This window comes from Papaver somniferum, chromosome 7, assembly GCF_003573695.1.
Source record: "Papaver somniferum cultivar HN1 chromosome 7, ASM357369v1, whole genome shotgun sequence".
Lineage (NCBI taxonomy): Eukaryota > Viridiplantae > Streptophyta > Magnoliopsida > Ranunculales > Papaveraceae > Papaver > Papaver somniferum.
In genome coordinates, this window is record NC_039364.1 from 269,029,583 (window position 1) to 269,043,170 (window position 13,588).

Below are 13,588 nucleotides of genomic sequence, written 5' to 3' on the forward strand. Positions count from 1 at the left end.
CAAAATATTCAAGGTTTCAACTATGCCCAAAGTCTAATTCCAATTTTTGATGGTGAGAGTTACGATTATTGGAGTCTACAAATGAAGACACTATTCATTTCACAAGACCTGTGGGATTTTATAGAAGAAGGTTATAAAGTACCAGAGTCGGCAGAAACTCTGTCGTCATGGACGGACGCAGAGAAAAAGGAGTATAAGGAAAATAAGAAGAAAGATGCTAAAGCATTACTGTTTCTACAACAGGGCGTAACCAAAGCTATTTTTCCTCGAATTTCGGTGGCGAAAACTTCACAGGAGGCCTGGAATATTCTCAAAGTAGCATTCCAAGGATCAGAAAAGGTAATCTCCATTAAACTACAAAATTTATGGCGAGATTTTGATAATTTACTTATGAAAGAAAATGAAACTATCCAGAATTTCTTCTCAAGAGTTACTGGCATAGTAAATCAAATCAGTAGTTATGGAGATACCATTGAAAATAAAAGAGTGGTAGAAAATATATTAAGAAGCTTACCATTCAAATTTGATCATATCGTCGCTGCCATTGAAGAATCAAAAAATTTATCGACTCTCTCGGTACATGAATTAATGGGTTCACTCGAGGCGCACGAGAAAAGAATAAATAGGTTCGCGGAGCAACCATTGGAGCAGGCATTTCAATCAAAAATAAATTTCAGTGAGAAGAAAAATACAGAAGCCAAAAAAGAAAGCTCCAGAGGGGGATCGTCATCCAACTCGCAGTACGAGAAAGGGTCGACGTCAAATCAAGGACCCAGAAATTTCTACCGCGGACGTGGAAAAGGAAAAGGAGGTTATAGAAACAACAATCAAAGGTACGGAAAAAATAACTCCTCAAATCTCCGATGCAATGTTTGCAAAAAGTTTGGACATGCAACTGAAGATTGCAAGTATAAGTGCACCAAGTGTGATAAATTAAATCACATGGAGAAAGATTGTTGGCTTAATGAAGCAAACTATTCCGAGAAAAACAATTCTCAGAATCAAGTATTCTATTCCTGCCTCACCTCGCAACAAGAATCGCAAGGTATATGGTACGTCGACAGCGGATGCAGCAGCCATATGACAGGAAACAAAGAATATTTCGTAAAATTGGAGGAACAAGAGATTCCGCCTGTCAAACTTGGAGATGGAAAGTTCCAGAATGTTGAAGGAAGAGGAGTCATATCCGTACGTACAAGGTCAGGTAAAACTCGATACATATCTGATGTTCTTTATGTTCCTGGCCTAGCTCAAAATTTATTAAGTGTTGGACAACTTATAAGAAAAGGGTACTCACTACATTTCGAAGACGGAGAATGCACAATTTATGATAAAATTAATAATCAATTGGTGGCAAAAGTAAAAATGTCAGGAAATTTTGTCTTTCCCCTATCTATGTCATCAATTGAAAATTGTGCAATGAGTACCAACCATATTGACGAAGGAAAGCTATGGCATTTGAGATACGGGCATCTAAACTACAGATCCTTGAAGGTTCTTAAATCAAATAACATGGTAATTGGTCTTCCCAATATCATCGGTGGAGATAAAATATGTGAAGGCTGTATTCTTGGGAAGTTTCATAGACTTCCATTTACAAACAAATCGTGGAGAGCAAGAAAGCCCCTCGAATTGGTGCACGCCGATATTTGCGGTCCGACAAGAACAACCTCACTCAACAACAGAAGATATTTTCTTTTATTCGTGGATGATTATACCAGGATGATGTGGGTGTATATTCTCGAGCAAAAGTCCGAGGCATTCACTAAATTCCGAGAATTCAAGGCGCTGGCAGAGAAGCAAATTGGCCATCAATTGAAGATTTTCCGTACAGACCGTGGTGGAGAATTTACTTCAAAAGAGTTTATCAACTACTGCAAAGAAAATGGAATTAAGAAGGAGCTAACCGTTCGATACACTCCACAACAAAACGGCGTCGCAGAAAGAAAAAATCGTACGATCGTGGAAATGGCTCGGAGTATGCTAAAAGCAAGGAAGCTACCTAATAGCTACTGGACAGAAGCAGTCAACACGGCGGTTTACATCCTTAACCGTTCTCCAACAAAGGCAGTTCTCAACAAGACTCCATATGAAGCTTGGCATAAGAAAAAGCCCGAGGTAACTTCTTTCAGAATTTTTGGTTGCGTTGCATATTCACATATTCCATCTCAACACAGAGAAAAGTTTGATGAAAAAGGAGAAAAGCTAATATTCATCGGATATAGCGAGGAGTCTAAAGCCTATAGACTTCTAAAGCCAGATACAAATGAACTGGTAATATCAAGAGACGTTATCTTTGATGAATTCAAAGCTTGGGATTGGAATGATGAACCAGATAACCACGAGTCTCCACTAGTCATCGAAGAAGAGCCAGATCAGCCACGTCAGGAAGAAAGTACTCCACCAGCAAGCCCGAGGTCTCCTAGTCCAACACAACAAAGTCCAAGTTCATCGGAAGCAAGTGCCCCACCTAGAAAGGTGCGTTCCCTAAGAGATATTTATGAAATATCTAATTGTGCATTTATAGCACTAGAGCCTCAAAGATATGAGGAAGCGGCAAAAGAAGAAAAATGGAGAGACGCCATGGACGAAGAAATGCGAGTAATCGAGAAAAATAAGACATGGGAGCTTGTTAATCAGCCAATTGACAAAGAAATAATTGGTCTGAAATGGGTCTACAAGACAAAATACAACGAAGATGGTTCGATTCAGAAGCACAAGGCAAGGCTAGTTTCAAAAGGATATTCCCAGCAACCAGGAATTGACTACAACGAGACATTCGCCCCAGTCGCTCGCATGGAAACAATCCGAATGGTGTTAGCCTTGGCAGCTCAACTCAAAATGAAAGTCCACCAATTGGACGTAAAGTCAGCGTTCCTGAACGGAGAACTTGAAGAAGAGGTGTACGTTGAACAACCACAAGGATATGTCCGAAAAGGAAAAGAAAAAATGGTTTATCGTCTACGGAAAGCACTATATGGCCTGAAGCAAGTACCGCGTGCATGGAACAGCAAAATCGACAAGTATTTCCGAGATAATGGATTTCAGAAAAGTCCAAGTGAGCCATCCCTCTACATTAAAAAACAAGGTACGGATTTCCTAATTGTCTGTCTCTACGTTGATGATTTAATTTACGCCAGCACAAAACAAGAGATGGCAGAAAATTTTAAGAAGGAGATGATGAAAGAATATGAGATGACAGACTTAGGACTTATGCGATATTTTCTTGGGATTCAAGTAAAACAATCTCCAGAAGAAATATTCATTTCTCAAGAAAAATATGCGGAAGACTTACTGAAAAGGTTCAACATGATGGATTGCAAACCAATTTCAACTCCAATGGGTACTAATGAGAAGTTGATAAAAAATGATGGAGCGCCAAAAGTAGATCCAACCTTATTCAGAAGTCTAGTCGGCTCACTGATCTACTTAACAAATACAAGGCCAGACATCGTCAATGCAACCAGCATTGTTTCTCGGTTTATGAGCGAGCCAAGCAAGTTACACTACGCCGCCGCAAAAAGAATTCTTCGATATATCAAGGGAACAAAGAATTTTGGCATCAAGTATACAAGAGAAAAAGATAATGATTTAATTGGCTTCACAGATAGCGATTGGGCAGGTTCTATTGAAGACCGAAAGAGCACATCAGGCTATGTTTTCTGTATGGGAACAAAAGTTATCTCTTGGAGTTCCAAAAAACAAAGTACGGTGACACTATCGTCAGCCGAAGCAGAGTACATAGCATCAACAAGTGCAGCATGTGAAGCAGTATGGTTGAGAAGATTAATGGCCGACATACAACAAAGGCAAAATCAGCCGACGACTATCTACTGTGACAATATGTCTACAATTGCTATGACAAAAAATCCAGTCTTCCACGGACGAACGAAGCATATAGAGCTACGACACCACTTCATCAGAGGGATGGTAGAAAACAAGGAAATTGAGCTCCAATTTTGTCCAACACAAGAACAAAATGCGGACATATTCACAAAAGCAGTCACGGCGGATAAGTTCAACCATTTTAGAGAAAAGCTTAACATCACAAATTAAGAGGGGGTGTTAAAGATATTAGATAATTTGTGATGGTCTAGATTAGCTAAAACACCCATGGGCTTATCTCCATTGATTGGGCCCAGTCTAGAGATATCTAGACTCTTCTCTTTTTTAGTTAGAAATTCAATTGTAGACTCTAGAATATTCCATGTCTCTAGGTCCCTTGGTCATGGTCTAGAATATTCAATCTCTAGACTAATCTTAGATTGATCAAGTGTTCTCTAGAATGTTTTATTTCTAGAGTGTTCCATTAATCCTATAAATAGGCAATCAATGGGTTCATTTTGATCATCCAACAACAATCAAAAACTCAAGTGAGTGAAGAAGTGAGTAGAGTGAGAGCTAGAGTTAGTAAGAGCCAAAGAGCCTTTTGTAAACGTAGTGAGCCAAAGAGCTACACTAAATTTCCTTGTAAACATTTTCCATTTCAAAAATTAATCAAAGCCTCACTTTTCTTAAACCAATAATTTTCAATTAACCAACCTCTTTTCCTATACCCATTTCTCAAATAATTTCCATAAATCCCATCACACGTCCGCATTGCGCCAACACTTACTGGCCTAACCTATACACTATTGGACCTCTCAATTCCCTGTTGAATACCTTGAGAAGTAGGACTGCTTATTCTCCTCATTCTTCTTCTTCAAAGTCTGTTTCCTCAAATGCTAGTTTGTATAAAGAAGATAGAAGTTGCATGACATGGCTCGATAAACAGCCAGAGAAATCTGTTGTCTATGTAAGCTTTGGTAGTATTGCTATGGTGAGCCGGGAACAATGGCTGGAGATATGGTATGGCCTAGTCAACAGTGGTCACAGATTCTTGTGGGTGAAACGTCCGGATTCGCTCCTTGCCAAAGATGATGAGGAGAGTCATGTACAGGCGGAAGCAGAGCTGATTGAGGCAACAAAAGAGAGAGGTTACACTGTGGAATGGGCGCCACAAGAGGAGGTGTTGAACCATTCATCTGTTGGTGGATTCTTTACTCACAGCGGATGGAATTCTACACTGGAGAGTATGGTTGCTGGAGTTCCCATGGTTTGCTGGCCACATTTGGCTGATCAACAGATTAACAGCAGGTACGTGAGCGAAGTATGGAAAATTGGAATGGACATGAAAGATAACTGTAACAGATTAACCGTAGAGAAATTGATTCGCGATTTGATGGATGTTAAGAGAGAGGAGTTGATGAAATCAACTGCGAAAGTTGCAGATATGGCACGACAGAGCAAGGGTAGTGATGGATCCTCATACCGCAACTATGAGGGGTTGCTTCAATTCATAAGGAAAACGTGTTAAACTTAGCTATCGATACATAACGAAAATGTACTCATCACATAAAATAATTGTCCATGCAAGATATTTAAAACAACTTCAAATGGTGTACATGAATACTAGTAGTTATCACTAGCATTCATTTCCTTGTTTGTTAAGTAAACGTTGGAGATGATTGGAAAGTAGGATTCTCATTGCCTGGCATGAGAATGTGATGCTGAGATCAAACTTCCGAGTTTACTGGTGAAAATGGCAAAGCTTTTGGAAACTTGCACTTTAGTATTGAAATTAGTTTGGTGAGCTGTTGAGCTGAATCTGAAGTGAGGTTCAGCTATAGAATGCGTGTCCTGGGTACTCAATATAAAATATTGACCAGCTTAATGTACAATTAATCTCTCTGCGAATTCGAACTTGCGACCAAGGTGAACAAGAGTTTTTGTTCCGTCTTTTGATAAATCAAGGTGAACAAGAACCACTAAGACTCACCCTTAGCTTGATACTAAGGGTGAACAAGAGTTTTTGTTCCGTCTTTTGATACTACACACTTGATTCCCTTAGCTGATCTCACCCACAACTAAGACTTTTTACGACCCAAAGTCGAAGACTTGATAAACAAATCTGTCTCACACAGAAAAGTCTATAGGATTGAATAAATATGTCTCCCACAGAAATACCCAAGAGTTTTTGTTTCGTCTTTTGATAAATCAAGGTGAAAAAGAACCAATTGATAAACCAGACTTATATTTCCAAAGAACAACCTAGTATTATCAATCACCTCACAATAAACTTAATCGACTAGCGAAACAAGTTATTGTGGAATCACAAACGACGAGACAAAGGTGTTTGTGATTACTTTTCTATCTTGCCTATCGGAGATATAAATCTCACGCCAATTTTACAATTGCACTCAATCACGATAGAAACTGTAAGATTAGATCACGCAACTACAAAAAGAATAGTTGGGTATGGCTTCACAATCCCAATGAAGTCTTCAAGTCGTTAACCTACAGGGTCTCGAGAAGAAACCTAAGGTTAAAGGAGAATCAACTCTAGTTATGAAACTAGTAACACACAGGAGATGTGGGGATTAGGTTTCCCAGTTACTAGAGTTCTCTTTTATATAGTTTTCAAATCAGGGTTTGCAATCCAAGTTACCTTGGTAACAAAGCATTCAATAATCACCGTTAGATGAAAAACCTGATTCAATCAAGATAATATCTTTCAACCGTTAGATCAAACTTAGCTTGTTACACACAAATGAAATGTACTCTCATTTAGGTTTATGTAACCGTACCTAAACGTGTACACCATGTTGGTTCACAAATAGTTAACCAAGGATAGCCATATGATTACTCTCATATCAACCTTATTCATCTTAACCATAACTAGTTCAAATGACTCAAATGAAACTAGTTAAAGAGTTGTTCAATCGCTATATTCTCATGGATTTATACAAGAACACAATTGAAGCAAAATAGTTTGATTCACTCGAATCAATACATGAACATTATAGCCACGGTTTGTAAATATTGCATTCCTTATTGATAAATGTTTAATTCATGAACTGACCGATTTGATAAAGTAACCAGCTTAAGTATGCGTACGGGTATGCATACTTAAGCAACCGTATTTGAGTTGGTTTAGTTTCCTTATTCATCAGAAATTTTCGGTTTGAAAACTTTCCGCAAGTATGCGCATACTTAAGGTGACTAGTTAAGATCTTGTTAATTCCCAAACTCAGTAGAATTTTTCGGTTGGAAAACTTCTGCCAGTATGCGTACGGGTACGCATACTTAACCCGTCTCCTTCACCAATTTCGTATACACACATATGCATACTCTTGGTTCCTGGTTTATGGATTTATACACTAATGTGCGAACACACTATATATGCTTATATCCAAAGATGGTTACATAATCTCAACTCTTCATTTCAATCATTGAAACATTCTTCTATAATGACAATAGCCGTTTTCACACACTATTAGCATCAAAGCAATTTTCAAGATATTGAAATAATCATTATCGAAACATTCCAAGCCTTACACCAAATGATTGTATCACACAAACCATGTAAGATGTTACTCGGCAATTTTCTCATGATATAAGATGAACTTGGTCGAAGCGAAAGCTTACCAACACATATTTCGAGAAATATGTAAATGAGATATACTCAGCTCGAAATCTCAATAGTGTATAGAGAAAACTATATCGTAACAAGACTTATGTCTCAATATAGGAGATAAAGTAGAAATAGACTTTCCAAGTGATAGATGAGTTTAAGTCTCCACATATTTTTTGTCGATGAAGTTCCACAAGCTCTCCTTAGTTGTTCTTCGTCTTTAAGTGATAAGCTGTGAAGTCTAAGCTCAACTGCACAAACTATGTCATAGTCTGAGACATCTATAAATAGGCTAGAAATCAAGACTTATAGTTTTGATCACTAACATTGACAAACATGCTTGCGATAGCAACGCATGCGAGTTCGACCGAGCATTGCTCTAACAATCTCCCCCTTTGTCAATTTTAGTGACAAAACTATCAATACATATGGATTACAAAATAAATAAAAATTGTAGCTTCTCATCCAAATGCTTGATATCCTTGGCATTTCAACGCGCAAGTAATCCATGATCCTAAAGGTTGTATGTTCAACCAAAGTTGTTGAAGATCCGTAGCGATAACAATGAGAAAACAAGTGCTCTTAATCATTGTTATACATTTCCATAGTATTATTACACAGCATCAAAGTTCAATTGTATCACAACTTTGACAACAATACTATGGTGATATGTATCACTCTCCCTTAGTCAATACTTCATTTCGACATGAAAACCACTCCCCCTTACATAATGATCCATAAATCATATGTATTTTTAGTATCTTACTACACATTAATTCTCCCCCTTTTTATCAACATAAATTGGCAAAGGTACGAAAACTAGTGGGATCCTCATGAAATTTTCATAGAGATATTTCATGACCAAAAGAGAATGTCATATCAACTTATTTAGATGCCATCATAAAACCGAAGCTAAATGCACTCATCAAGGAGTTTATAAAGATACAAGATAACCCCTATAATATTCCACAGCCGCACTCCCCACAAAGATTTGGAAATTAAACACAAGTTCAAAAAGAACTCCCCCCCATAAAATGTTATTCCCGAAAGAACAACAAAAGGAAACCTTACTTTCACAAGAAAACATGAATTTGAATCCAAAGTATTCAATTGAATTATCCACAAAATAATTCATGATTAATCCAATCAAAATGCACAATTAAATTAACCACAAGAAACCTCATAATTAATTCAATTGGAATTACACAACTAAATTAACCACAAAAGTGGTCAATTCAATTGGTCATGCTCGTTATAAGAGAACTTACGGAGCAACAACTAAACTGACCACAAGAGAATGATCAATTCAATTGGTCATGCTCAAACATAAGAAAAATTATGGAGCAACACAGTATATGCACAAAAATGTGGATCGGAGATCGACCAATACTGCGGAAAAGACAAGGATTCATTATATTTTCCATCACTATTTGCACAATGACATATAATATACTTAATCCTTGTAAAGAAAATTTTTATTCTTTCTTCCATCAAAACAATGACATAAAAGGATTTAACTTTTGTAATGTCAAAAGTTCATTCTATCTTTTATCGATACTTTCATACCGACATAATAGAGATAAATTTTGAACAAGTATAGGACAGTCACAGGTTCACGGACGCAAACAACATATCCCAAAACAATTTGCAATATATAAAATCATAAAGATTAAAATTTCAAAAAAATCATCTTCCAAATAACTTAGAATTTAAATAAATAAATTTAAAAACATTGGAGATGAAAATCGTTGGACATAGCTATGTGTACTCAGAATAATGGCTATTCCAAACCCTAGTTATTCTTCTAAAAACATAAAAAGGAAGATTTACTAGACAATTAAAGTTCCTTGATAACCTCATAAATTTCAATAAATCCATCATAGAAGGTGTCATTGATTTCCTTCACTCTTCTGACCGTAGAAACTCCATGTTCGTGAGTAAGCACACAAACTTTACGATCAACAACAAAAGCAAGTTGTCTAGCTTTGACACAGTCCATGATGAGCTTCTTCTGATTCCGTATCAGAATATTTTGATCTTCAAGGATTTTGGCCTGACCATCTAAAAGTTGGTTTATTTGCAGTTTAAGATTTGCAAACTCGACCTTTGAATCGTTCTGAAAAGGAGTTAAATCCTTGACAGAATCATCAATCCAGAAGTTGTGGTCCTTCCTTGCAAGTATCATCTTTAGAACTAGATCTTGAATCGACTCGCGTTCTTGAGTGTCTTCCTCCATGTCAAGATGCACAATCTCTTGAGATTTTGCAGAGTTCTCCATGTAATTTTTTGTTAGGGATGGAGAAAACACAATATGTAGAATATATACATGTGTGTTTGTAAACAGGAGAAGGAGACTCCTGTTATGGAAACCCTATGGACTCATTAGAGGAGGACATGAACGTTCGTGGACCGGTTGCAAGGTAAAATGGATTCGAAGAAAATCCAATAAAAATGGCTTAATAATTTAAAGATAAAATCTCAAATTAGAGCCAGAGATAGATAGCAGAATTGAAAACTCAAAAAGTCAATGAAAACGCATAAAGAACATACAACTAATCTTGAGACTCCCACAATCATCATCCCTGTACCTCTCAAGATAGATTCAAGGATGATATTACCTAGAATCAGGTAAAGGCATGAGAGGTAAGCTCACCGCGAATCGTGGGAGATGTACAGGTTCTTTGAGCGTTTAAACTGTGTATTTCCTTCTTTCCATCGATTATGACTTATTCCAAAAGAATTTGTCATAAACCTTTTTAAATATCCATCAGAAGGATTTTTCTGAAGGATAAGTCTAGGTCCTCTAGAAACAGGTTCCAGGGGAGAGGAGAAAAAGGATTTCTGTCTCCTTGACTTAGACTTACCAGACACAATCTTATAGATGCAGGAACTCTGTTCGCATTAATGGTACAAGAGTTTATACCATGCATCCTGTGATGATTTCTAGAAGAGAGATAATTCTTATAAGAATTCTGGTTTTCTGTAGGGAAGAAATTCACTGAAGAGAATGTCGGACGAGTTACTCCATTGACAGTAGAGAGAAGCAACTTACGAAGATGTGAGATTTGTTTCTTTCTAGTAAAGCAATGAAGAGAATAGTGATTCTTTTTCCCACAGAAGGAACAACATCGTGGATTAGAGATTTGGTTGCCTTGATCCATAACTTCTTCTGCCACATGCAAATTTTGCAATTGATTCACAGTGGGTAATTCTTTAGAAGAACTATTCTTCACACTAGGTAAGCCTTGTGGGAAACAGAAAAAGGTGCAGGAGATGACTTTTTCATCAACACAGAGTTTTCCCTTTTTAAGATGTTACACTGTTCTCGGGCATATTGAAGAGATGCAACAAGTTTCTCTTTTTCAACAAGAAGAATGTTAATTTCTGATGAATGAGTCTTGACTAAACTTTCTTCTCTAGTTGAGTTTTCTCTGACAGTATTTTCAAGCATACTAATTTTTTTGTGATGTAGAGTAATTTCTTGAGCCAGTTTTTCGATAATGTTAGAGATAGATTCAACGTAGCTGTAGAGTTCACGTTCCCTGTCAAGAGATTTCTCAAATTCATCAATAAGCTGATCATCCTTTTCTTCAAGAGACTTGATTTTGGCCGCTTGACAATCAATGATTTCAGCAAATTTTTTTAACGTTCTTGTGAGTTCCATTTCTGATTCTGACATGTTATCACAAGTATTATTTTTCCCTTTGGATTCAGAAAATCTGCTAAGGAGTTCTCCTTTGAGGCAAACCCAAGATTTGTGGTGTAATCAGAAGATTTGGAAGCCATCTTTGTATGCGCTGGTTTAAGAGATACACAAGCCCACAAAAATTAGATTGCTACAAACACAGACTTATAATGTCTTTAACGTGTTTGCCTGCTTTGATACCGATTGAAAATGCGGGGGTCTAACAACCACACCCAACAATTCGTTTGGAAATCTGAGAGGACTTACTCCAATACACTTTCTAAAGAATCAACTAGACAGTTAGACTCAATCTAGAATAAAGTATATCAAAGAGTTTAATATCTCTAACTCTTAATTCAATCCGCAATCAACAAATAGAAATCTGCGAGCCTGATTGAATATAAGAGAAATTACTTGAACGGTACCAAAGACCAATGTTCAAGTGTCAATCAATGTAAATCAACAACCAAAGGTTGGATATTCCAATCGCTTGATCTTAACGCACAACCTATGATATTTCAATTATATAACAAAATATAATGCGGAAAAGAAATAACACAGACAACAGAATTTTGTAAATGAGGAAACAGCAAATGCAGAAAAACCCCGGGACCTAGTCCATATTGAACACCACACTGTATTAAGCCGCTACAGACACTATCCTACTACCAATTAACTTCGTGCTGGACTGTAGTTGAACTATAATAAATCTCACACTAATTCAAGGTACAGTTGCGCTCCTTACGTCTCTGATCCAAGCATGATACTATGCACTTGATTCCCTTAGCTGATCTCACCCACAACTAAGAGTTGCTACGACCCAAAGTCGAAGACTTGATAAACAAATATGTCTCACACAGAAAAGTCTATATGATTGAATAAATCTGTCTCTCACAGAAATACCCAAGAGTTTTTGTTCCGTATTTTGATAAATAAAGGTGACCAAGAACTAATTGATAAACCGGACTTATATTCCGAAGAACATCCTAGTATTATCAATCACCTCACAATAAACTTAATCGACTAGAAAAACAAGTTATTGTGGAATCACAAACGACGAGACGAAGGTGTTTGTGATTACTTTTCTATCTTGCTTATTGGAGATATAAATCTCAAGCCAATTTTAAAATTGCACTCAATCACGATCGAAATAACAAGATCAGATCATGCAACTACAAAGAGAATAGTTGGGTCCGGCTTCACAATCCCAATGAAGTCTTCAAGTCGTTAACCTACAGGGTATCGAGAAGAAACCTAAGGGTAAAGGAGAATCGACTCTAGTTATGCAACTAGTAACACACAGGAGCTGTGGGGATGAGGTTTCCCAGTTGCTAGAGTTCTCCTTTATATAATTTTCGAATCAGGGTTTGCAATCCAAGTTACCTTGTTAACAAATCATTCAATCATCACCGTTAGATGAAAAACCTGATTCAACCAAGCAAATATCTTTCAACCGTTAGATCGAACTTAGCTTGTTACACACAAATGAAATGTACCCTCATTTAGGTTTATGTAACCGTACCTAAACGTGTACTCCATGGTTGTTCATAAATAGTTAACCGACGTTAGCTATATGATTACTCGCATATCAACCTTATTCATCGTAACCATAACTAGTTCAAATGACTCAAATTAAACTAGTTAAAGAGTTGTTCAATTGCTATGTTCTCATGGATTTATACAAGAACACAATTGAAGCAAAATCGGTTTAATTCACTCGAATCAATACATGAACATTATAGCCACGGTTTGCAAAGATTGCATTCCTTATTGATATATGTTTTAGTTCATGAACTGACCGATTTGATAAAGTAACCAGCTTAAGTATGCGTACGGGTATGCGTACTTAAGCAACCAGATTTGAGTTGGTTTAGTTTTCAAACTCAGCAGAAATTTTCGGTTCGAAAACTTCCGCCAGTATGCGTACTGGTACGCATACTTAAGGTGACTAGTTAAGAGCTTGTTAATTCCCAAACTCAGCAGAATTTTTCGGTTGGAAAACTTCCGCCAGTATGCTACGGGTACGCATACTTAACCTGTCTCCTTCTCCAATTTCGTAGATGTAGGATCAGAATTTCGCGACCACGATACGCTCGCGAATTTCTTAACAACGCATTACAAAAATGTCGCAGAGCACTTTGAGAAACGACATAATATGTGATATTAGCTTAAACATAAGAAAAATGTAATAACTTTGCGAAGATTAGAAGATCTGCGAAATTAACATTTGTAAGCTTACGATATCATCGCAAGCCAGATCCGAAATTAGGGGAAATCTTAGCTGTATATGAGATGTCATCCACTATGTAATATCCTATATAAAGAGAAAGGCAAGAGAGAGAAAGGAGGAGAATCAAAAAGAAAAAGGAGAGATACACTTTAGGGAGGACACATTTGTAGAGAGAGAGCAGAATTTGTATTATTATCTTCTTCTTCCTTCTTCAACCAAG

At 37.0% G+C, this 13,588-nt stretch overlaps 1 protein-coding gene across 1 annotated transcript in view; it reads left to right on the plus strand.

Moving 5' to 3' along the window:
- The window catches only part of LOC113300400 (7-deoxyloganetic acid glucosyltransferase-like), a 6,889-nt gene extending 1,482 nt beyond the window's left edge, over positions 1-5,407 (plus strand). The window contains exon 3 of the mRNA XM_026549624.1: positions 4,612-5,407. Within this exon, the coding sequence (XP_026405409.1) occupies positions 4,612-5,356 (745 nt within the window). The 3' untranslated portion in view covers positions 5,357-5,407. The remainder of the gene's footprint in view (positions 1-4,611) is intronic.
- Positions 5,408-13,588: the final 8,181 nt, after the last annotated feature.